Raw genomic sequence first — 20,210 nt, 5'->3', positions numbered from 1 at the left:
AGGTAAATGGATAAACAAAATGTGGTTATGTATACAGTGGAATATTACTCAGCCTTAAAAAGGAAGGCAACTCTGACACAGGCTTCAACATAAATGAACCATGAGGACATTAATTTAAGTGAAATGAGCCAGTGATAACATGACAGATACCATATGAGTCCACCCACGTGAGGGTATGCAGAGCAGTCAAATTCATAGAGACAGAGGGTAGAACAGGGGCTGCCAGGAGCTGCAGGAAGGAGAGTTTTACTGTTTAACAGGTAGAGTTTCGGTTTTGTAAGATAAAAAAAGTTTTGTGGATGGATGGTAATGGTTGCAAAAAAACAGTGTGAATGTACCAGTGCTACTTTAAATATGGTAAATTTTGTGTTATATACATTTTACCATTTAAAAAAAAAACCAGGGATGCCTGGGTGGCTCAGTGGGTTAAGCCACTGTCTTCGGCTCGGGTCGTGATCCCAGGGTACTGGGATCGAGCCCCGCATCGGGCTCTCTGCTCAGCGGGGAGCCTGCTTCCTCCTCTCTCTCTGCCTGCCTCTCTGCCTGCTTGTCATCTCTCTCTGTCAAATAAATAAATAAAATCTTCAATAATAAATAAATAAATAAAAAATTAAAAAAAAAAAAAAAACCAAAAGATTAAATTGTTCAGCCAATGTTCAGGGAGAATTCCCTATTCTCTTCTACCATGCTTTAAATTTGGTACCACCTATAGTTTATCTGTTCTTTGACACAAATAGAAGGCAATATAAATGAATACACATAGCACATGGGCATCAGTGAACTACTTGGCGACTCACCAGAGGCAGGCTTCATTTGGCAGCTCTATGAGCACATAAATGCTCACAGCTGTGATTCCATATATATATATATGAGAGATTTCCTAAGAAAATTTGTTTTGTGATGCTTTGGATAATAGAAATGCTCCTTTAAGAAAACCCAAACAAATTCAATTATTCAGTCCCCTTTACCCACAGTTTAATAATCATTATATCAAGAAAGTCTACTTCAATGGCTCTTGGTTGTGCAAAGGTCAAAGGTTCTAGAGCGAGTTTAATTTCTGTTAGAGGGAAATATCACTGCCTAAGACTTTATCGTTAAGTAGGACTGTCCCACAGGGAATAAGGACACAGAACCAAAGATATTACACCATTTCCTATCTTTACACTAACTTAAAGTTTACAAAGCAATTCCAAATACAATGCTTTCATCTGAACTTCACAGGCCACTCCATGGGGTAGGTTTTAATGGCACCAATTTTTAGGGGAACACAGAATTTAAGTGATTTGATCAAAATCACCAAGCTACTATACAGGTAGAACGTAGGTCTTTTAAGTTCAAACCCATTTTTGTATTTCCCTAAACCTCAAATTTAGCTCTCCAGTTGAAGGCCTTGCTGATCTCCAGACAAGAAAACTTTTGCTGCTGGGTGCCCAATGGCCACAAAAAGGAGTGTACACAGCAGTACCTGTCACAGTAGCCCCCGGGCCTCACCTATCCCCCCAAGAAGATGAGATACTATTTGATATACCTACCAGTCAGTATTCTTTGTAGGATCAAAGGAAATTACACGTGAGAACATTTTATTTTTTTTTTTTAAGATTTTTTTTTTTTTTTTAATTTATTTGAAAGAGAGAGAGAGAGAGCATGAGAGGGGAGAAGGTCAGAGAGAGAAGCAGACTCCCCATGGAACTGGGAGCTCAATGCGGGACTCGATCCCGGGACTCCAGGATCATGACTTGAGCCAAAGGCAGTTGCTGAACCAACTGAGCCACACGGGTGCCCCCGTGAGAACATTTTAAAAGCATAAAATAAAATGTTAAAGTCATTAAAAGGCATATAGCGGTCAGGAAACTAAATTTACATGACTCACAATCAGGAAGGTGGAATGTGGAGGTAAGAATGTATGCAAAACAAACAAACAAATGGACCAAAGAGATGGACTGGCCCCCACAGTGGTAGTGGTAGTGACAAACTGGGGGTACTTTAGTGGGGCAGGAGGTGGGTTGTGGGGGGGGTGGGGAGACAAACTGGCCATTGTCCCAGAGACAATGCTGAGGTCTCAGAGACTCTAAACTCTCGGGCCTTTCTTCAGTCAGACATTTCAAGATGGCCAGGAAGCATGTAGGGCAATCCTATCTCTATCCCATCCACATCCTTGGATAAGGAGGCTATGGAATTGAATGGTGTATAGGCTGAATGTTACAGTACATGCAACAGTCAGACACAGCGGCAACACACCCTGCTCAGTCTAAATTCTGGAGGTCTCCAGGAAGGGTTGGAGCTGAAGGATTTGTTAAGCCCAGCTACTACTTCCACTCTGGGTTGGCAGCCTCATGATACTGTGGGCTATACCTTCATTTACTCGTCCTCAAAGACTGGTTGGGAGGCCTGGCTGGGAGTTGGCAGGGGCACGGAGGGAAGGCTATGGAGCCCGTTGTCTGGTATTTGGGAGACAGAAATGGAGAGCAGTGGGGGCACCGTGAGCCTTTCAGTCTCACATTTTACTTTGCTCATTCATCCAATCTGCAAATATTTATTGAGTGCCAACTCTAAGTGTTCTTAGTACTGGCAAAGCAATGCTGGATCAGAGAGCAAGGTCCTTCCTTCAGGACACTGACATCCTGGTGGGAAAAGACAGAAAATTAACTAAGTACTTACAACGTCATAGTAAATGCTTTGAAGAAAAAGGCCAGGAAGTGTGACTAAGAGTGCTGTAGGAACACAATGGGCCTGAGAAGATAGCATTTAAGCAGAGACCCAAATGTCAGATGACAAGAAGGAAAAGAGATAGAGGAAAGCTTCCTGGGCAGAGTTACCAGAAAATGCAAAGGCCCTGAGGTGGGAACAAGCCTCACCTGCTGGAGGAAAGACTCAAGAATAGAATACTGTGAGCTCAGGTTAGAGGGGTAGCCAGAGAGCTAACCAGATTAGTTAGGGCCTTTCAGGTCATGATAAGAAGTCTGGATTTTATGCTCAGTGATATGAAAATTCACTGCGGCACAAAGGAGTGACATGTCTAATTTATGTTTTCAGATGAGTCTGGCCTGATAGATCATAAAGCAGGTAAGAAACCCCTGAAATTCTCTATTAGTATCTTCCATTTTAATACATTTCCCATTAAAACCAAGAGACCATGGCTTAATTGGTATTAAAGTATACACCAGTATCACTTTAACAGGAATCCCCAGAATGAGAGAAATATGGACGATCAGGAGACAGGAAAGATGACAACAGGGAGGGAGGATGACGCCATCTACCTCTGGTGCCTCCCAGGCTCATCTTCACAACCCTTCACAACTTATCCCTATCATCGGGAGCTGATATCCTGAGCCACCTGGTGAGTGTGCCTGGTTCCTCGTCCCTGATCTGAAGGGCACCTGTGAGAGCAGCAGAGGACAGCCACTCGCCTGCGGACCCTCATCTTCTGGCCTGTGCCAAGAGGCCACCCTTCCAGCTTCCACAGCTCTTGGGCTATCTGGGAAAGAGCAAGGCAAGAACCCTGAGGGGTGCCAGTTTGCAGCCTGTACCTTTACAGCGTTCTGCTAAAAACTGGCTTGTCTAGGTCCTGCCAGGCATACCTGAACGATACATGAGAGAAAAGGGCCTCTCCTTGATTCCTTTCTTCTCCTTCATTTAACTATCCAATGCTGAATCACTCCTCAGTGACCTTAGGTATTTCTGACTTACATCCAGGTCCAGCAAGCTATAAAGTTACGCAATACTCCCAGATCGAGGCAAGTTTTTGCTTCCCCTAAGGAGGGTCAACAAATTGCCTAAAGAAATAAAAACCATCATGGTACCCCTGCCGCAGTCTGTCTTACTAAGTAGATGGTACAAGGATCACAGTCACTTCCCATCTTGAGTTAGTCAAATACCTTAACATTCTGGGAGAGATGAAGAACCAAACAGATCCTATTAGTTTAAAACCAAGAATAGGCAGGGTTAAGAATGGAAAAAAAAAAAAAAAGAAAGAAAAAGAAAAACTATCAGGAACAAAATGGCGGCTAGATGCTTCTAGAGCATTGGATCTATTTGCTTTTTCAAAAGGACTGATAGAGAAGAGAAAGGGTAGCTTCTGTGTCTCACATCGCACTCCCTCACTCCACCCCCAAAAGGATGGGAAGGAGAGTAAGGAGAAAATCACTGGCATCCATGAACCCCGAAGAGAACGCATCCAACCATTGTTTCAAAAGCTATTTCGATCAGAACACACTAACAATTTCTTACCTTTTTTTTAGACTGCTCACTTAAAAAACAAGATATACGAGGCCTAAAGGCATATTCAAACTCATACAGTCCAAATCAGTTCACTGATGAAGAGTCAAGCCCTGAAGGTTTTCAGATAGTACAAGTACCAGGAAGGGAACCTGAGTGAGGAGACTCAGGTTCCCTTTAACTTTTATTTATAAAATAAAAGCACATTATAGGAAAACAGGAACTGCACAAGAAATCAGCAGTAATCCAATCATCATACTAACCACTATTAGCATTTTGTTCCTTCTGTCACATGCTTATAGGTGTCCCCCAACATGTTATAATCATATTAGACTAATGTTCCCTCTAATACACAGGCTGTTTTCATAATCAAAAAATATATTACAGCACCTATTACTAGGGCTTGGAATTCACGTCCTCTCTCATGAGACCCTGGGACATAAGAATCAAGCTGCTTAACCTCAGATCAGCTCTATTTACCTACCTGGTGCGTCAGGTACTTGAAGAGGAATGAAAGGATCAGAAACACTTAGAAGTGGGAGGCTAGAATCCACAGTCTGCCCACCCTTCCTTTTTTCAGCTGGAGTTGGTTGGAGGGGAAGAAAGGATCAAGGAGAGAACAAAAGAGAAAAGCAGAAAACATCAAGTAAATCTAGATGAATTTAGCATCTAGTAACCCAACAGCTCAAATTATAGAGTAAATCTGAACTCAAAGGCAGCGTAAAGAGGGATGAGTGACTATAATCCAGTGTAATGGCAAAATATGTGTAAGAGATACAATCCGGTCCCTACAACATACTCAGCGATGCAATCTATGGTAACACTAGTTTACTCCTACACCTGAATCCACTTCTTCCTTGTGCGGAAGCCTGCAGTGATCTCTTCCAGAATTCCTATAGTAACTATTGTCTGTATCACACACTATGGCACGTAAACACTGTCTGCTCTGTTATCGAACACAGACATATAGGTGCTTCAGTGTGTCCTCTACCATCCGGGGGTCACTGTATCACCGAATGTCTGTTACAGCGCTAGGCAGACAGACACAGACAGAAACAGAAATAGCAGTCTTGTCTGTTGCAAGGTTAGGCAAGCCCTAACTTCTCGACTACATCTAACATCAGTGACACTGATTCTATACTTGGCAAACTTGCTGATGTACAGGAATCTAAACACATGGAATATCAGGGCTTGAAGGGGTCTTAGGATTCTCTAGCACAGTTTTCTTATTTTATGGAAAAGAAAATGAAGCCCAGAAGTTAAGAGGATAGCCAGAGGTAGGCCACCAAACCTGAGGTCAGAACCCAGGCTTGCCGGTTTTCTATTTACCCATTCTTTACATTGTATTTTAATACTCATTTGTTCTTTAGTTGAAATCTCATTTTACCTTCTACAGATTTTTAAAAAACTTTTTATTTTTAAATAATTATGAGATCACAGCAATCTGCTCTACATAGAGTCCTGGGAACCTTTGACCAGCTTCCCCCCCATGGTGAGATCTTTTCCCCCTGCAGGACAGTTATCGCTGACACTGTTACAATACTGTTAACTAGACTTTATCCAGTTTTCACAGGCACTCACGTGTGTGTGTGCAGTTCTTTGCAATCAGATCCTATGTATAGGTTAGCACAAGCACCACCATGACAATGACACAGAACTGTTCCATCAAACCAAAGAACACCCCTGTTGTTCTCCTTTATAATCGTACCCACTCCTTACTCCAGTCCCTACTCCTTGGGAATCCACTTATTTGTTCTCAATCTCTACAATTTTGTCATTTTGAGAAGGTTATTTATTAAAGTGGGTTTTTAATGAAGCTTCTTTAAAGATAGATGGAGGAAGAGAAGGGTAAAATCACTGCTCTTAAAATCTTGAAAATATTTTTCAAACGAGACACAATGAAATACATTAAAAGGAAAAGAAAGAATCATAAAACTGGATATACTCATTTTTACAGAAATAAAATTACGGACATAAATACTGTAAAATGCTGACAATGTTTTCCTCTCTGACTGGGTGGGATTGTGAGTTCTCTTATCTTGTTTCTTTGGGCTTTTAGTCATTTTTTCAAAATTACACAAAAGATGATTACACAAAAAAATATTTAAAATAAAGAGGTACAATGTCAAGTTTTAAATGTCTATTCCAACATGTGGACATAGTTCATCAACATTTTTGCAGCTTTTACCATAAAATGTTTAAAATAACCCTTCTGTCATCCTCTGTGACTCACTGCCACATTTCCTGTTTATTTCCTTCCTTGGTTGATCAGAAGGTTTAAAATCAGTGAACAGTCTGAGCTTGATTAGAAAACTCCTAGAAAATGAAGCTATCCTACACTTCATACAAATGAGGACATATTAATTTCTGGGATTTGGATGTGATTTTCTTTCATTTATAAAAAATAAAAGTGTTGCACACATAAAAGTTTATACCAAAACAAGAAAGAAGGAAAAATACCAAACGTCTGTTTAAAAAAAGGCTGGATAAGATGAAAAAAAATCTGCAGATGTTTTATAATGTTCAAAAAAGTGTCATGTCACTGATTTACAAAGATTCTTGGGATGTGGTATGACTACAGCTTCTGAGTTGGGCTGCTCAGGTACAACTCTCTATTCTGTCGTTCTCCAGTTGTGACCTCGGCAGGTCACTTAACCTCTCAAGGGCTGTTTTTTGTTTTTTGGTGGTGTTTTGTTTTGTTTTTAAGATTTTTTTTTATTTATTTGAGAGAGGGGGAGAGAAAGAGCACAAGAGTGAGCACAAGGTGGGGAGGGGCAGAGGGAGAAGCAGACACCCTGCCGAGCAGGGAGCTGGAAGTGGGGAATGTGGGCTCCATCCTAGCATCCTGAGGTCATGACCTGAGCCAAAGGCAGACGCTTAACCAACTGAGCACCCAGGCACCCCTGGGTTTTACGGACCACCTGAGATAATGCATAAAAAAGCACTTAACCAGTGGGTTAATATTATTAGCATGTAGCAAGAGCTCAGTGTATGTTCACTGTCATAACTCAAGCATAAAGGGGGAGAAGAGGCTGAAACAAAAATAAAAACTGTTTTAAGAAGAGTTACAGGGGCACGCGGACAGTGTAGTCATTTGAGTGTTGGACTCCTGGTTTCCACTTGATCTTAGCCAAAAAGCTGAGAAGCGATGGACTCCTGGTTTCTTTTCAGGTCCTGGTCTTAGGTTCACGGGATAGAGCCCTGTATCAGGCTCTGTGCTCAGTGTGAAGTCTGCTTAAGGTGCTCTCTTCCTCTCTCTCCCTTTACTCCTCCCCCTCTCACTCTTTCTCTAAAATAAATAAATAGGGCACCTGGGTGGCTTAGTGGGTTTAAAGTCTCTGCCTTCGGCTCAGGCCATGATCCCAGGACCCTGGGATCATTCCCCACATCAGGCTCACTGCTCAGCAGGGAGCCTGCTTCCCCCCATCTCTGCCTGCCTCTCTGCCTACTTGTGATCTCTGTCTGTCAAATAAATAAATAAAATAAATAAATAAATCCTTAAAAAACCATATAGACAACAAAACACGTGATAAGTAGGAATTATAAGTACTGAAACTGGGAATGTATCGAAAATGTGTAGGGACCTCTGTTAACACTGGCGAATCCAATTAAATTAATAACAGTGAGATTATCATATCAAGACTTATATGAAGACTTATAGGATACGATTAAAATTTCAGGTTTTTTCTGAGAAGGGAAACACAAACCTATTAGAAAGCACTCTTAATCAACAGTGTAATCCTCAAAGGTCAGGGAGGGGTGGGCAATGAAAGAGAGAAGCAAAGTGAATACTGAAATATCTGTGGCAAGACTTCTAAGCAGATTATAATGAGCCTCTCTCCCCATTCTCATGCTGATTGAAAATCATGGTTATAGTAGCAAAAAAACTCTAAATACTTTCAGTACATTTTTAAGAAGAAATTTTTAAAATTTTACTGTGTTCCTCTTAGTATTGACATAGCAATTTAGAAATACGCACCAAAAGCCTTAGAAGACACGTATCTTCTTTTTTTTTTTTTTAAGATTTTATTTATTTATTTATTTGACAGAGAGAGAGAGAGAGAGATCACAAGCAGACAGAGAGGCAGGCAGAGAGAGAGAGAGAGGGAAGCAGGCTCCCTGCTGAGCAGAGAACCCGATGTGGGACTTGATCCCAGGACCCGAGATCATGACCTGAGCCAAAGGCAGCGGCTTAACCCACTGAGCCACCCAGGCGCCCCGAAGACACGTATCCTTTGATTTAACAAATAATCTAGAGGTTACCTTAAAGAAACTATAAAGGATATCATATAATGACAGCCAAAGTTCCAATAAGAAATAAATTTATGACATTAGAAAAAGTACTAACATATCTAAGGAAGGCAGGAAGAAAAAATATATAAGGTTAAAATCAGAAATTAATAAAATTAAAAAGATCAATTTTGGAAGCATATCAAATTCCTATCTACAAGGATTATTTATACTCAAAACCTCATATCGGTTGCTGAGGGAATTTTAACAGGAAAACACTGAAACCAAATTAATGTTTTAAAAAAAAGAGGTTACTTAGATACATTATGACAAATCCATATGAAGCCATTTAATACAGATCTTTTATAATTTATCTTTTAAGAACTTCTTTAATGACGTGGGAAATGTGCCAGACTTAGTAAGCAAGAAAATTTGTTTTTAAAATAGGACTATAAAGATGTACATTAAGGTCTTTTTTTTTTTTTTTAAAGATTTTATTTATTTATTTGACAGAGAGAGAGATCACAAGCAGGCAGAGAGTCAGGCAGAGAGAAAGGGGGAAGCAGGCTCCCCGCCAAGCAGAGAGCCTGATGTGGGGCTCGATCCCAGAACCCTGAGATCATGACCTGAGCTGAAGGCAGCGGCTTAATCCACTGAGCCACCCAGGCGCTCCAAGGTCTTAAGCTGAGTTCAAAAACTATGTGCAAAATCGTGGTCATTTATTTTCGTGGAGAAGATCTGTAAACTTTCATTACGTTCAGGAAGATATATGTGACCCTAAAAAGGTTAAATGTCACTAACAGACACCAAATGGTAATCCTGTGCTACTTCTTAATTGTGAGATTACTTTTATTACTTTTATTTATTTTATTACTTTTATTACTTTTGTGTAATAAATATGTATAATTTTCTCTCATTTTTAAGAAATTTTAGTTGAAATATAGTTGACTATGTATCATTTTTATTAATAAAGGGGAAAATTAGTTTTTTACTATTGCTTCTTTAATTTAAAAAAAGGTCTAAATTAAAAAGATATCTCTCTCTCCCTGTAAACACACACGCACACACCCAGAAACGGCTCAGAAAAATCTTGGATAGAGGATAGAACATCTAATTAGAATTCTTCAAGCTGTTCCAAAGATCTAAGCAATTATAAGAGATTAGCAGTGATGTTCTTAAGTTCAGAAATATTTGCTTAAAGTATGTGTATGAATTAGAGAGAATAAACACTGTATATTATTGACATGTCATTCCGTCATTTTGATTCAGAATGATTCTAGGTATTTCTTTTTCCCCACCTTTTATGTTGGAAATCTTCTGAATAAGAGAAAATATACGTTAGCACCAAGATCTGGGGCTCATTGGTGTGCCACAGCTATCTGTGGGACGGAAACTATGGAGGCAACAACTGTGAGCTCCGTGTTTCAGGTATTGGCTATACTAACCGGTTCCAGCAGAAAATGAAGGAGTGGCAAAAGCATCACCTTGAGTCGGTTGAAAGCCTGGGATCAAACTCTCAGCAGAGCCTCCAAGCTTCTCAGGATGTTTGCCTGGAGGGACAAAACACCACCGAGTTCATTCCAGCAGAACCCCATGATGCACATACACAGGCAGGAGGTGGAGGGCACCTTCTGAACTGACTTCTCGACTGGAATCCGTTTTACTGCCTCAAGGCAATAGCTCAGCCTGCATTCACAGGCCCTTGTCTAATCACTGCAGTAACTGAGACAACAGCTGAGAAAAGGAAAGAAGTTTTAAGAATCAAAGACAGCACATAGGTTTTCCACGATGGAAGGAGTTCCGGAGATTGGGTGCCCAACGATGTGTGTATAGTTAACACTACTGAACTGTTCACTTGACAATGGTTCAAAAGTTCATGTTTATGTTATGTTTACTTATCATAATTTTTAAAAGTATTTTATTTATTTATCTGAGAGAGAGAGAGAGAGAATGAGTGGGACGGGGGGTGGGCAGAAAAAGAAGGAGAACCATGCTCCCAGCTCAGTAGGAAGCCCAACAAAGGGCTTGATCCCAGGACCCAGGGATCATGACCTGAGTGTAAGACAGATGCTTAACCCACTAAGCCACCCAGGCATCCCTGTATATTTGTCGCAATTAAATTTTTTTTCAAATAAATGAATAAAAAAAGCAACCAAAGAGATGGCTGGAGCTAACACCCAAAAGTTCAAGGACATTACTCAGGCAGAATGCCTCTAGTCCTTACTTTGAATCTATTTGTTTTTATAAAATACTATTGAGTTTGCCAATCTGTTTTCCATGTTGGAAAAAGTTGAGGAGAGCACATGAGAAGGGGTTGTGGGGGAAACAGCAGGAGATGTGACGAGGGATAGGCACAATGGCAGCAGTTTAACGTGGCAGAAGAGAGACTGGAAATTATGAAAAATAGACATAAGAACTTTAATACCTGGGAGCGTCTTAAGTGCAAAAATACTAGCGTTTTCAACACCCACAAACGTATTTGTTTATTCTAGAACAATAACTGGCATACATACCAATGAAATAATTTGATGGTAAGATAGTTGTCTGTCAGAGTTAAATCCTATATCCTATCTTGTGTTTAAAATAAGAAAGTAATATACATTTTTAAAAGATATCTATGAAATAAAGTTAAAAGAGATTAACATAAGTTAAAAGAGTAAAGTTAAGAAAGATATCATTCACTCAGTTCTGATCATTCCTTTACCCTGTGTTCTTGTCTAATGCCGAGGTACTCTTTTTGAAGAATTTTCCCAGGGCGTGCTTTTGTTTTCCAAAGTGTGTGTGTGGTGTCTGTGTATACAAGTCCCACCTTCCAAAACAGACTGTGGGGGGTTTTTGTTTGTTTGTTTTGTTTTGTTTTAAGAAGGCTCCACACCCAGTGAGGCGTCCAGTGCAGGGCTTGAACTCATGACCCTGAGATCAAGACCTGAACTGAGATCAAGAGTTGGACACTTAACCTACCAGTGCTCCTTGACTCTGGGTTTTTGGGAGTAGAAATGGTACCTTCTATTTGATCACCTCTTCACAGTCCATCAACAGTACTACAGAACTCTGACCACAGTCAAAGATTCTAAGTTCATGTGAGGGCACACTCTCTCCTGCGTAAGCAGTTGCAGCCTTCTGGGACAATAAACACACACAGGACAAGAAAACCAACACACTCCTCCAATGAACAACCATGCTGGTCAGTATCATCCTGGTTTATGCCACCAAATCTTTCCTAAAAGCGTCCCACTCTCCTTACCACCACCCACAACAGGCCAGGAGTTCCTATGGATGAAAAGATGTCAGTGCTCTGGTAAACATTCAAAGCAGTTTTCACTTAAACTTCAGATCAAGACTTTGAGGGGAGGAAAGACCTAACTACATTTTCAAACACATACTCCTTTAAAGTCAGGGTTTAAGAATCACAGCAGGGCACCCCTTGCTCACCTTCCCCCAGCTTGGCAAAGTCCTTGTTCAGCAGTTCCTCAGCTGTGAGTTTGGAGAAATTGTCATCATCGAAGGGATTCCACGTAGAACCTTCTGAAGCATTATAAACGTTTTGCTGGGAGGTCCGAGGAGAGCCTGATGGAGTGGTGGTTGCAGACCTATGTAGGTTCCCACCCCCACGAAATGAAAAGAGTTGAAAAAGGGTTAATCTACTTTCTCTTTGTTTTGAGATCAAATTGTTTTCTGAGTCAAACCATTCTTCTCTGCAATAGTTTTCTGAAAGGGCTTTCCATGGCCACTGGACAGTTTCCACAGATAACTTTTATCACCGTCTGAAATAAATGTCTCCCTTTCCTTCATGATCCACTGTCTCCCATACTTCTTTAACCTCTTGCTTAGATTTTTGGTCTCTCCTCTGCCAGTCCTTTCACAATCCAGAATCCCAAAGCAACCTGTTCCGAGGCTTGTGCCTCCTGTGGCCCCCGCCATAACATCCACAATGACTGCCCCCAGGCTGGCTGGGACTGAAGCCTTTTCAGGCTGCCTCCCATCTGTCAGGATCTAGCACACAGAGAATGAAGGGCTGCCGTGAGCGGTCACCATCAAAGTTAAGGAGAAATAAAGACAGCAATATCTTGTGTTTCTGGGTAACATTGCCTAATTTTCTTCTAAAGTCTCTCTTGACGCCGTTTGCATTTAACTAACGACTTCAAGAGTTTTAACTTTAGAGTCCATGGTTCCAAGAAAGCTGAGGGTCCAAAACTGCATTCACCTAGTAAGCACTCACTGCAATCTACTTTACTTCAGGCACAGAGCCCATCACTAGATTTACAATGGTTAAGACATGGTCCTCATCTTGGAGGAATCTGCAGGCTAGGTCAGCTGGATATACAAATAAATAATAATAATATAATGGGATACATCTCCAAAAAGGTTGAGACAATTTATATATGACACCCAAGGGGTCAGAGAAAAGTGAACCTCTGACATCGATCTTGATGAATAAATAAGCATTTCCTAGGTGGACAAGGAGAGCAGTAGTTCAGGGAAAGGGCACAGGATGAACAATGTGGCTACAAAGACAGAGAATGACACATCCACCAATGTGATACAACAGTCTTTGGTCTGTTAACCAATGAGTTCAGATATTATCCCACTGGCAATGGGGAGCCAAGGAAAGATCTTTATCATGGAGAGGGTTGGTTAGACTAAGATTTTAAAAAAATACTCTGTGGAACATGGAATGGATGAGAGAATGGAAATAGTAAAGCAAGTAAATTATTTCTGAAGATCAGTATGGTCTACACACTACAGGCAAATTCAGTTTCTGAATGAACACAGACACAGACGTACCTTTTACATATATATACCCGCGCCCCTCTACATACAGATTCAGGGAATTACACAGCAGTGGCCCACAGCAGCCCTAGCCCACAGAAGTGAAAAAGAGAAAGGGGAAGCACCACATACTTGGACTTATTGAGGCTGGCTTCAGCTGCAGCTGCCTGGAGCAGCTGGGTGGATTTGCTGGCAGGGACCCCAAAGACAGCACTGTGGGTCACGTCACTGAGAATCCGCCTGTGCCCAGCACGCTGGGTTTTGGGTGATGAGGGAGGAGTGAGAGATCCGAGTTTCTGCCCCTGGACGGTAGGAGGTGGGGTTGTTTGAACCTTTGGCTGTTGTCTTACTGGGGCTTGAATCTGCTAGGAAAAAAAAGAAATGGCAAGTGTTTCAAAAAGACAGGAAAGAAAAAACAAACAGACAAGCATAATAAAAAATGGCACATGACAGCTAACACGGGACTCAAGTGGCTGAATTTACCAAGAGCACCAAGAAAGAAAAAAAGCAGTTTTGGACAATCTGAGCTCTAACGGTGGGACTGACAGCATGGTATTTATCTGATGCTTAGACATCAATTTCCATCTTCATCAGCAATCCTCTAGAGAGCAGCTATACACAATACAGCCCAGATCATAAGGCTGCAGAAGCTAGTCCTCATTCCAAAAACCAAGAATGTATCCTACAGGACCACTTTCTGCTTCTGGGGTCACGCAGGAACTCATTCAGAATGCCTCCAAAGAGCATGCTTTAAGCAATCTACCACCACAGTCAGAAGCCAATGAAGGCACAGCTCCAGCTAAAACACATTTGAGCTGAATAATTTCTGCCAAGAGATCCCTGAGTCTGACAGAGCTCAAACTACTGGGTAGGAATACGTTTGAATTCCATTGTGATTCATAAATGGTAGTGTTTTTGTTTTGTTATTAAGGCTTTTTATTTCACTATTAAGTGGGTCTACAAGATTTTCTTTCTGTGGCTCCCCTGAGAAAATGTACAGGATTGGAGCAGAGGGATTAACTTGTTCCCACCTTTAGTTTGGAAATGGCACAGAAGAACCAGGTAGAGAATATAGTAAGAAATAAGAAAAAATTTGAAAAGCCCTTGATGATAATTGATCTAGTAACACAAGGACTCTTCAGAAGGCAGAACAAACTGTCACCACAGAAAAACAAAGAGGAACATCCTTGTGGCCACGTGGTTAGACCTCAGGCATCAGACACAATCTACAACGTGCTACGTCAAGAAGATGAACAAAAAATAGCACTAAGAAGGCCACCTAATGCTTTAATTCTTTCAGTCCAGAGACAAAATGATTCAGAATGTTAGACTCAGGTATTGAACTATCCCTTCCCTCCAGTCCCTAGTTTCAGACTAAGATGCCCCTCCATGCTGCAGCTCAGCCCTCACATTCAGTGCCATCACAGGTAATCCTGAGAGAGAAGGGAAACCAGAGGGGCCAGCTACTTGGGTCAGGATGCTGACAGCCTGAGATTTTGTCCCCTTATTGACGCAGACTCTGAATTTGACTGAGGCAGGTTTATATGCACGTATGAGTACACAAGCACTCACCAACTGAATGACACAAAACAAGCCTCTAACATCAGTCAGGTTAAGGTCAGAGGGAAAAGCAGCTGACAGATCTCTGAGAGAGAAGCAGTCTGTTCTGGGAAGACCAGAGCTCTGGTTCCGCAACTTCCAGTGGCCCCGGGGTGTACCTTCAACAGCCAACCTAGAACCAGTACCCACAGAGACCACCATGGCTTTATGGACTGAACAAGATTAGCTAATTTCCTCGAGTCTAAGACAGTCATGGCTTTGAGAAGGATATACTTCACTGCTGAGTTCCTTTATTTTGAAGAGTCCAGACTACTTGGAGAACATTTCCCTTCTTCTTACCTATCCCCATAGGCAGCATAGTGAAGAACAGACACTTCAGGAGGACACCTTACACTATCACAGCTATCTACGAATACAAAACCACCCCAATCCATTCAGCTACTCCTCACAACAGCCCCATCAGGCAGGCAGTTTTATTTCCATTTCAAATCTAAGAATACGAGAGACAAAGGGACCTTAGCACAGATTCCAACTCCCTCATTTCAGAGGAGCTGAGACCAAGGCCCCCTGAGGTTAAGGGCTCGCTCAAGGTCATAGAGTCAACTGGGGACAGAATCCACGTCTCCTGATTACTGCTCAGGACTCTCTTTTCTTCATCATCTATGTCTCCTCCAAAGATGGGATTAGGAAGGGGAAGGGGGGAACAGACAAAGCATAGTGGAGGGAGAATCAAAGTAGACTATGATGTCTGTCTTGCTAGAGATTGTTTTTTTTTTAATTTTTTATTTTTTATAAACATATATTTTAAAGAACAAAAATATGTAATTATAAAAGGAGTACACTCAGATCCAGGAATGCAACAATATACACAAAAGGGGGGGAAAAATCACCCAGACTTCTATCCCACTATCCTAATACAACTGTTTTTATCTTTTTGGAATCTTCTATTTAAGTCCCTTTCAAGTACATACTTTTCCCATAATTTCAACATTCTCTCATGACCGTTTCACATTGTTGTACAGATGCTATAACCATGATTTGTAGTGGCTGCACAGTTGGCTTCTTGAACAATTAGGTTACTCTAATTCTTTTGGCTGTTACTAATAAGTCTATAATAAACATTATGGCATATTGCCATTTTCCTTTTGTGGATCATTACTTTAGGATGGCTGCAGAGTATTCTTTTTTTAAAAGATTTTATTTATTTGACAGAGAGAGAGAGATAGCAAGAGAGGGAATACAAGCCGGGGAAGCGGGAGAGGGAGAAGCAGGCTTCCCGCCCAGCAGGCAGATGGATGAGGGGCTCGATCCCAGCCACCCAGGGGCACCCAGAGTATTCTTTACAATCACTCACTTGCTCCTCTAGTTAAGTCCTGACAAGGGTCAACAGAGAAAGGGATGGGTAAAATCTGGGAAGTTCTCTGACTCCTGGCAGAAGCAAGTTCTGCTCCTTGCTCTTTCTCTATCTCCTCAACCAACTACCCCAGAACGAAGTGCTCAAGGTACGTTTTTAGCCAAGGAACATCGAGAAGGCTTATAATTCATTCCTGAGAGAGGGACAGTGAGGGGAACATCATAAGAAATGTAGTCAGTTACTGTTGATCATTTTGTCCCCCTTGATGATCACTTGTTATTATTAGCCTTAAACACAAATCAGGATTCTTTTGTTCTTTCCTTAGCTCTGCTATCAGTCTGTGTGTCTTGGGTAATCCCTTTCTAGCCTGGGTCTAGTTTCCAGTTCCAGTAAATGAGGGGAATAAACTAGATAATTACAATCTCAACTGCCTACATCATATAATAATTTTATATTTTTAGATTTTATTTACTTATTTGACAGAGAGACACAGTGAGAGGGGGAACGCAAGTGGGGGGAGTGGGAGAGGGAGAAGCAGGTTTCCCGCTGAGCAGGGAGCCCAATGCAGGGCCCTTGATCCCAGAACCCTGCGATCATGACCTGAGCCGAAGGCAGACACCTAATGACTGAGCCACCCAGGCGCCCCTATAATAATTTTTTTAAAAACTCCATTAACGGGCGCCTGGGTGGCTCAGTGGGTTGGGCCGCTGCCTTCGGCTCAGGTCATGATCTCAGGGTCCTGGGATCGAGTCCCGCATCGGGCTCTCTGCTCAGCGGGGAGCCTGCTTCCTCCTCTCTCTCTCTGCCTGCCTCTCTGCCTACTTGTAATCTCTCTCTGTCAAATAAATAAATAAAATCTTTAAAAAAAAAAAAACTCCATTAACAAGAAGAACTTCAGTTCGTCTTAAAAATACAGAAAGTGGCTGTCTACCACACGCCTGCAGGGAAGACTGAGTTGTTTCAGAAACAGAGGTGTAAAGACACTGACACAAACTAAGCTGAGGCTCAAAGAAGACAATCTATTTACAGCAATGCTTCCTTTTGAAAGCATGGTTTTCCAGTTTAAGATGGGTGACAAAACTCTATTAGAAATCAATCCTCAGAAGACGATTTCTTACTTTTCCTTCATTTGTCTAGTAGCTGGACTTCCCTGGGAATGAGAGAGTAGCTGTGATACTCTATTGACTGGACATATACGATGCCTTTTCCTATTACTAGAATATTTTCTTCACGATCACTCAGAAATATGTGAGTACAGAATTAAGAGCACTTGGTAGAGGCAAAACACATTGTGCCTGAGGTTGCTGAAGCTGTAAAGATCAATTAAGAGAGGAGGAAGGAGTTCTGACGCTGTAGTCAGCCCGTATCTAGAAGCGGACGTGCCCAATTTCTCAACCAACAAGATGGCTCCTGTAGTACTCAGGTGCTCTGGTGCCCAGAGGATTGGGTCATGGTAAATGGTCCCAGCAAGGAGGCCCCTCAAGGACGCTACATGGTAGACTTAGATGAGGTCATGTTGCCGAAGACCAAGAATAAGTAAAGCCCTATCAGGTGTCAGGGGAGGCCACGCAAACCTCCAGAGACTGGAGAGGCCACAGTGGTCAAACCCCCCCCTTCAAGGGAAAGGATTTCCTCTGATCCTATCTGGGTCCTTGACTGACCTACACGCACCAACAGAGACAGCAAACAGCTCTTTCTGCCAGTCTAATTTTAGAGTGATAAATAAGAATGTTTCTCTTCATCAGTAGCCTAGAATCGTTTTTGTTAAACCTCTTACCTTCTACAGAATACATCCTCCTGACCTCAGGCATAACAAGAGAACAAAAATCAAGTATTTTAACCACAAGCCTGGGGCAGCCACCTCTCCCTAACGCAGGGGCCCCGCCCGGTGGCGGGCCCCGCCCGCTGCGCTCTCCTGCTCCGGGACTCTGGGACTCAGAGCCCTGGCCGGCTCTTACCGCCGGCTCTGCGGGCGCCTGCGGGGCTGCGGCGGGGGGCGCCTGGGGCTGCTGTCCCGCTACCACCACCGCGGTCTTCTGCTGCAAGGCGGCCTGCTGAGTAAGCAGCTGTTGTTGGTGCAAGCTCGAGGCCAGCTGCTGCTGCTGCTGCTGCGGCTGCGGCTGGTAGAAGTTCTGCATCAGCTGCGGCTGAGAGCTTCCTTGCGACACCACCGGGAACTGGGGGATGGCTGGTTGCTGGGCGGCTGCGTGTACTGCCTGAAACTGAGCAGGAGAAGTGGAAAAAAGGACGAGGGGAACAGAGTGTCTCAGAACGGTATTCCACAAAAGACCAACGTCTCAGGAATAACCGAGCCCAGTCTGAAGCCAAAGGCAAGGGCAGGCAGAAGTCTCTTAGCTTGGCCTCAACTTAGGAGGGGGACCTCAGGGCATTAAAATTAACCCCACAGCACCTGACACTGCCAGGCTGCATCGAGGGCTCTGGGCCACCTCCTGGCTTTGGGGAGTTTCTCTGGCAAGTCTAAGGCATCCCTTTGTGCATCTTCTGACTCCCCGTGCTGGGGTGGAAGGGAAGCTAATAAACGATCTCCCAATCTCAGACGTAATCCTGCTTGTAAAGGGATTTGTTAGCAGCCAAGATTAAAATGCTTTGCTCCATGAAGAGGATGAAGCAGGGACGACACTGAAAATAACCTAAATGCTAAGCCAGCTATAAAGAGTCTGTTCGAGCCCTGCTGAAAATTATTTCCCTATAGCTCTATCTTACTAATTGTCCCATCTTTAAACATTCAAAATGTTCAGTATCCTCTAGCACACTTACTGGTATTTTATCTTGTGTCTATAACCGATTCTTTCGAGTTATATTCTCTTATAAACTGCCAATGGCTAGGGATACTTCTTATCCATTTGTCTATTCCACACTGCTAAGGGCTACCACACACACACACACACACACACACACACACACACACACACACGCACGCACTCACGCATGCACTCCCGCCCCAGAGAAGGGCCTAAGAGAAACGCCTACTAATCAACAAAAGTCAAGAACTTGCCTTTGAGCATCCCAAACACTGTTACTTAGTTGTAGAGTTAGGGGATTGGATAAGGTTTGCCTCCTGGGGCAAAAGTTAAAGGGTTAGCAAAGAAGCAGATGTCAACAAGTAGCTGCCTATTTATAACTGCAAAATGCTGGAAATGACCAAATGTTTATCAACAGGGGACACTGATTGAATAAACCATGCTATGTATCCTTAAAATAGAATGCTCTCAAGTTGTAAACAGGCATGAGGGCTCCCTCTATATTATGGGATGGAGAGAGCAGAATTCTGTAACTTTGAAACTCTGTAAATGTTTTATATTTTCATTCAACAAAATTAACCCAAAATTTGGCAATAACTACAAATCAAAATCAAAATCAAACAAATAAACCTGTGTATCAAATTGATTCCAGAAAATAATGAGCAAAACATTTTAAGAATGAAAAGGACAAAGAAATCTTTAACTGGGGCACCTGGGTGGCTCAGTTGGTTAAGTCTCTGCCTTCAGCTCAGGTCATGATCCCGGAGTTCCAGGATTGAGTCCAGCATCAGGCTCCCTGCTCAACGGGGAGTCGGCTTCTCCCTCTGAACCTCTCTCCTCTCCTGCACAAGCACTCTCTCTCTCACTCTCTCTCAAATAAATAAATAATATCTTTATAAAGAGAGAGAGAGAAATCTCAAACTGTTTCCAGTACTCGTGTTGGCACTATTATGTTGAAATTATAAAGCAATTAAGTGATTATGTTAATGTTGTTAGGAATCAAGATCTTCAGATCAGAAAAATACAAATATAAAATCCAAGAAGTTAAGCAAAAATCCTATAATTACAATTCTGAATTAGGAATATAAATTTGCATTTATTGTGTATATTCTGTTAACAAAACAAAAGAAACAAAATATATTTCCCAAGTATCCCCTCAAAAGGCCTAAAAACAATAACTGACCCATTAGCAAAGGAGTATCCTTAGCATCAAAATGTGGTCTCTAAATATCATTTTTAAAAAGAAAGGGAGCTCCTTCAGAGAGATGGCTGTATCCAGGTCAAGGGCAGAGTGAGACTGGAATGACCTGTTACAATAA

The 20,210-nt window shown here is 42.1% G+C and overlaps 1 protein-coding gene across 19 annotated transcripts in view; it reads right to left on the bottom strand.

The window, feature by feature from the left end:
* AAK1 (AP2 associated kinase 1) overlaps positions 1-20,210 on the bottom strand; it is a 172,568-nt gene that overhangs the window by 29,206 nt on the left and 123,152 nt on the right. For 5 of the 19 annotated variants that reach the window (XM_082744039.1, XM_082744051.1, XM_082744052.1 and 2 more), the window contains exons 13-17: positions 18,088-18,351; positions 13,348-13,580; positions 11,878-12,035; positions 9,891-9,995; positions 4,700-4,795 (exon numbers count right to left, since the gene is read on the bottom strand). In XM_082744039.1, the coding sequence (XP_082600165.1) occupies positions 4,700-4,795; positions 9,891-9,995; positions 11,878-12,035; positions 13,348-13,580; positions 18,088-18,351 (856 nt within the window). The remainder of the gene's footprint in view (positions 1-4,699; positions 4,796-9,890; positions 9,996-11,877; positions 12,036-13,347; positions 13,581-18,087; positions 18,352-20,210) is intronic. The other 14 variants (XM_082744050.1, XM_082744056.1, XM_082744048.1 and 11 more) reach the window with 9 other exon arrangements.

Source organism: Mustela nivalis, assembly GCF_964662115.1.
Source record: "Mustela nivalis genome assembly, chromosome: 8".
Taxonomy (NCBI): Eukaryota; Metazoa; Chordata; class Mammalia; order Carnivora; family Mustelidae; genus Mustela; species Mustela nivalis.
Note: the sequence above shows the minus strand (reverse complement) of the source record. Positions and strands in the feature narration are given on the sequence as shown.